This window comes from Alligator mississippiensis, chromosome 2, assembly GCF_030867095.1.
Source record: "Alligator mississippiensis isolate rAllMis1 chromosome 2, rAllMis1, whole genome shotgun sequence".
In the NCBI taxonomy this organism is placed as follows: Eukaryota; Metazoa; Chordata; order Crocodylia; family Alligatoridae; genus Alligator; species Alligator mississippiensis.
The window spans coordinates 26,700,502-26,706,501 of NC_081825.1; the positions used below are offsets into that span (position 1 = coordinate 26,700,502).

The 6,000-nt window shown below is 40.7% G+C and overlaps 1 protein-coding gene across 5 annotated transcripts in view; it reads left to right on the top strand.

The window, feature by feature from the left end:
- The window catches only part of PPP2R2C (protein phosphatase 2 regulatory subunit Bgamma), a 325,034-nt gene extending 319,643 nt beyond the window's left edge, over positions 1-5,391 (top strand). For all 5 annotated transcript variants that reach the window (XM_059721560.1, XM_059721561.1, XM_019479487.2 and 2 more), the window contains one exon: positions 2,115-5,391. In XM_059721560.1, coding sequence (XP_059577543.1) covers positions 2,115-2,406 — 292 coding nt within the window. In that variant the 3' untranslated portion in view covers positions 2,407-5,391. The remainder of the gene's footprint in view (positions 1-2,114) is intronic.
- Positions 5,392-6,000: the final 609 nt, after the last annotated feature.

A 6,000-nucleotide genomic window follows, 5' to 3' on the forward strand; every position in this document is an offset into this window, starting at 1 on the left:
TTCCTTTAAAGGCCATAAAAGCTTCAGGTGAAATTCTTTCTAGTGCAGAGGGTAAACTGCATGTTCTCCACACAACCAAAGCCCACTGCTGTGATGCGATGAGGAAAGTGAAAGGGTGGATCTGCTTTCCCGTAGGGCCCCTGTAACCTCTGTGCACTGATTAGAAGTCTCTGTTTTGACAATGGATGTTGTTTAAGGATCCAGAATATCAGGAATCTAGTGGCCAAGCTATTAAAGAGTATCACTGTGGATCCAGAGATATGAGTTTGAAACTCATTCTGGATGTGTGCCAGGGGCTGTCTCCAGACAACCTGCTCATTTGGACTGGGCAGACAAAGGAGATGACTCCTTTGTGTGCTGTTGGCTACAGAAAGTGGTATGCCTAAGCTGTGATAAATGCTGAAGGACATTTGAGTGGCTTTAGATCATGAGTAAAATCCTGATTCCATTGAATGAAATTATAGACTTATGGAAAATTAGGGTTGGAAGGGGCCTCAGGAGGTCATCTTGTCCAACTCCCAGCTCTAAGCAGCACCATCCCCAACTAGGTCATCCCAGCCAAAGCTTTGTCTAGCTGAGTCTTAAAAAACCTCCAAGGATGGAGAGTCCACAACCTCTCTGGGTAATCTGTTCCAATGCTTTTCTACCCTCCTACTGAGAGAGTTTTCCATACTATCTAACCTAAACTCCCCTTGCTGCAACTTGAGACCATTGCTCCTTGTTTTGTTATCTGCAGCCACTGAGAACAGTTTGGAACCACCCTTCAGGTAGCTGAAGGCTGCTATTAAATACCCTCTTGAGAATACAGTCTTGTCATCTCCAGACTAATGGTAAAACACCCACTGATTTTATAGAGGCAGGATTTCATCCTCATGAGGGAAGAGACAGGAGCATGCAATTTATTCATTTGAACCATGGGCTGGATTAGAGACCTGCCTGCGGGCAGGAAGAAGAATAAATGTTCTGTCCTCAGAAACCTGAGCCTCTGTCTGCAAACCCTGCAGATATTCCTGCACAAATCTTCGGTAGTCAGACTTTAAGTTGCAGGAGTGGAGGACTGAGGGTAATGATCAAACACTGTCACATCAAATTTATCAGTAAATGTATCTTTATGGGAACCTTGGAGGGTAAATGTTCTAATAGCACCCATTTCCCCAGACATGTTAACACGGCATCTGGCTAGGAACTGAATTCAACAGGAAAAGAAAAAAAAGACATTCACTTCCACAGTACACTTGACTGATCTTCATAACCTCCTTGGCAACTTTCACTACAAGAGATGTGCAAGCTAAGTGGTGTCCAGGTGGCTATTCTACTACTGCAGTTTTGTGGCATTTGGAATTTTTGTTTAATGCCCCAGTCCTGGAGTCATGTGGGCAACTGGCTCCCATAATAAAAAGAAGAATATACTAGTCTTTGTAGTTGCAGAAAATAGTTTGAAAATATGACCATTAGAATTTTTAAAAAGCTAGAAAGCAAAAGAGTAAGATATAATACTTTTAAAATCTCATGATATAAATCAGTCCCTTGTTTTGGGGAATCACATATCCCGATTTTTTTAATGCTTGGAGTTGGAAATACAGAAGTTGCCATAAAATCTATTAAATGGTATAAGACAATGATAGGTCATGTGAACTAGTAAGACCATACATATAAGCTAGCACAGACTTCTGGACCCCATAGCGTTCCATCACATGGCAAGGAAAAGCATTTCTCTCATCACAGGGACTACAGGGTAAAAATGACATAGGGGCCACATCTACAGAATACACTGACTATATAGTTGTTACAGCACAGTCATTTAGTACTAAACAAGTACTGAATGACTGCACTGTAACTGGAGTTACTGCACAGTAGTGTCGACAAATGGCTGTTTTTGGGATGCTGACTGTGCAGTAGCATTGCGTCACGCTTCATGCCATGTGATGCTACTGCACAGTAGTAATGAGCTACTGCACAGTCAGTGTCTCATGTAGATGAGGACAGCTTGTATTATCTCAGTTGCCCCTAAGAATATATAAAGGCACTGGTGAAGTGCTGCTGTATTGATTCATTCCTGTTAGTAGAGTTAGTACATCTTTCTATTTAATCTTGCCTCTGTGTTCTCTCTGCAGTGTCATAATGACAGGTGCATATAACAACTTCTTTCGAATGTTTGACCGAAACACCAAACGTGATGTTACCTTGGAGGCATCCCGGGAGAGCAGTAAGCCCCGAGCTATTCTGAAACCCCGCCGAGTCTGTGTTGGAGGCAAACGAAGGAAAGATGACATCAGTGTCGACAGTTTGGACTTTACGAAGAAGATCTTGCATACAGCATGGCACCCAACTGAGAACATAATTGCTATAGCAGCGACAAACAATCTGTACATATTTCAGGATAAAGTGAACTCAGAAATGCACTAGGTTTATCAATATCCCTCTGTATTTATAAGCCAGCCTTTTGAGAGTTGTAGAAGGACGTGACCTTCGCAAAAGTGTGGTCGTTGTGGTGGAATTTGTAGAATCCATCCCTCCACCCTTCACTCTGTATCATTGGTGGCAACCAACAGTTTTAAAACACTGCAACTATGTAATTATACAAATACTACTACAGATTCAGTTCTTTGGTCTAGATCAGTTTTTTTAAACAATCAGGGGTATTCATTTGGGAACTGTTCCTGTTAGGTGCTGAGTACCTTCCACTCCGGTTAACTCTCAGAGGAGCTCAGTGCTTCACAGGACCAGGGTCTTATGCTGCTGCATTCCTCTGCAGCCTTCAAGGTTTACCACATTATTAGAGCTTTTTACATTAGGCTCTTGATTTCTTCAGTAATGCTTTATAGGCTTTCAAAGTGACATGGACTTATTTCTCAGTGAATAGCTGCATCCCCCTTATATCACAGTGCAGAGAAAAAAGATCTTGACAGTTACTAAACTGGAAACAAAATAAATGATTTCCCTTAATAACAAGCAAAAAAGTTGCTCCGGGTCCACCTGCCATATTTCCATCTCTAGTGTTCTGCCCTCCCTCTGTAGGAGTGCCGGAGTTCTACAAACACTTTTACAGTTTTTTTACGTCTGCTAAAAATCCTGACTTTGTATTTCAACTTTCTGATTAAAAAAATGAATTACTGTAGATTTATTCAGCTTCTTCTTATAAAAGGCAATTTACTCTGCATATACATTTCTATTCAGTCAGGCTATAGATGTAAAGATAGCAGTTACAGTGGGTGCTATTTAAAAATTCAATATTGGCTACTTCCTGGTTACATACTATTCAGAGCACAAAGAGATGTTAATGCATATACACATGAGTTATTTAAATAGTGGGGTGGGATTTTCAAAAGCACTCATGTGTTGTCCTAACTCTGCTGCTATTGAAGTCAATATTTGATTTCAGTGGCCACATCCAGATGAGGCCGGACGTTTGGTTCCCCAGGGACAGGCAGCAGTGGCATACTTTGTGCCACTGCCTGTCCCTGGGGAATGCTTGTGCCATGTGCACTGTGGCGTACAGCAGGTTACCCTGGGGGGGTAGGAGAGGGCAGCAACTGTGCTGGCCTCAGCAGCCTTATCTGGGATCCTGGGGGTTGGGGAAGCTGCATCCATGGCACTCCTGCAGCTGGGAGCCTGGCCGCCACATGCATTATCCCGCTTTTTCTGTGCGGGTTTTTTTTAGCTTGGGATCTCCTGGGGTCAAATCCCCACCCCCACTGCAAAGTAGCAGTGCAAGGAATGCCTGACTGTGCAGCGTGTAGCACCACAGACAGGTCTGTGGCACCACATACTGCACATCTGCGCTCGTCTGGATGCAGCCAATGGGTGCAAAGCCAGGTCAAAACTATGCACTCTTAAAATCCTTCATTTCCTTACTGCATCACAGTTATTGATCTCACATGTGTATTTTCAGTATACCTAGATAATGCAGCATATGCCACACTATCTCTAAGTGCTATGAAAGTTACCAGTTAGCATGGCTCAGTGAATGTTAAGTTTTCAGGTTGCGCCACTGTTAAGGTCACAGAAATGATTTGTGGATTAAATGGAGGGAAATGTTTACAAAAGATCACAATGTAATTGGAAGATGCTTCTATTGAGAGTTTTATGCAAGTGGTGTGATGCTCTGTTCTGAAAATTCTTTTAATCTACGAAATCTTTCTGTATGCCTACTAACATCTGCAGAGAACAAATATTACCCCAAATGATTTCTTTTCAAAGCACGAATAAAGGAGTGTAAATGATTCAGATGATCTGTCTGATCTACACTGATTAAAATCCCTCACATACAAAAGGTTCTTTTATGACCCTAAACCATTCTGCATTGACTTCTAACTAATGGAGAATGACTGATAAATGGACCTGCATGCTTTTATAGGTTGATTTGGGGAGGGTGGGGTGGGTGGGAAATCTGCTAACAAGGATTACAAAAAAGCTACAACTTTTTCTATGAAGTCTTGCCATGACACACAAAATACATACCTTTAAAATTTTCTAGAACAAGGCTGTATAGTTTTTGTGTGTAGAAGCACAAACGCATGTGCATCAGTTTCCAACCATACTATACACATACCATATGAAACGTGTAGGTTAACTTTCAAGGGAATGAGGAATGTTTGTTTATACAACACTGTATGCTCTAGAAGACATGGACAGTATTATATGTACATATTCTAATTAAATTTAGCAATCACCTTTTCTCTTGTAAAAAGGTTTAAGAATGTGGTAAATTGTATAGAAATCTTGTTAATGCCAAACTACTGCTTCAAGGGTATCATACAATTTCTTTGACTTTTGGCCTCATCCGTTAACCTTTGCAGCTCAAAATGCTAACAGCTCATACTGGCATTTGCAGCTAGAAGTACTGTAAAACATATATTTAGCTTCTAACATCTTCAAATGAGATTCTATAGATAATTTATTATAAAGCAGATCTTAATACAACAGTTCTAATATTTTATTTCAAGTACCTTAGTCTGTTTCACATTTGGGTACCAAAAAGATCTTGTTAAAATAAAGTAAATCTTTGAAGCGTTATGAAATTATTGACTTCCCAACCAAAATGATGAGATGTGACTATTAAAGAAAAATCTAGAAATCTTTAAAAGACCAGTATCCCAGTCCTGTCTGACATCACTAGTACAATTTGGTTGCCTGGTCTTCTTGAACGTAAGAAAGTTAACATGGTCATTGTGAAACTTTTAAAACTTTTTTTTTCCTTTTTGGTTTGAGCTTTCAGTGCCGTAGACTAAGTGATGGTAAAGTTGGTAAATCTGATTGTTTTGAAAGCTGTTGTTCATGGCTGCATTCTTTGTGTTGCACAAGTTAGCTAACTGTTGTTGAATAAAAATATAAATATGTGAATACCAGCTTTTTTTCAATAAAATGACAGCAAAAAATGCATAAAAATTACTTTGAGTTGTGCCTTGTTTTTAGAGGTGAATTTTTTAAAATAATTTTTAAAGTTCTGTTTAAAAGCAAAGAAAGGTGCAGCTAATTATATAATAATACTACTCAGCATTTAGCATAGATTTAAATAAGAATAATGCTCTATTTAAAGATGCAGGAGATGATCTACAGAGGAGTAAAGTGATGATAAATAGTGGGTGTGTCTACATAAGATGCTTTACTGTGTATGAGACTAATCTAATGTGCAGTAAAGCTTTACTGTCTACATGTGGGCAGCAATTACTGCACAGTAGATTCGTCTAAAGTACCATTTTCTAGCACATACAGGTACAAGAAATCAGTGCATTAAACTAATGCGCCGAAGTGCATGTGAAGATGCTGACCAGGAGTAAATTGCTCCCGGTCAGCCTAGGCAGCAGGAGGCCACAGGGGGCAGGGAGAGCTGTCCTGGTGCAGTGGGACACTGCCTCAGCCACATGGAGACTGGGATGGTCCTGATCTCCCTATGGCTGGAAGGCATTTGCCTGGCAGCCAAGTCAGGTCTCCTAGCCCTGTGGAGATTGGGATGGCTCCTGATCTCCACAGGGCTGAGAAGCAGCTGCCCAACAGCTG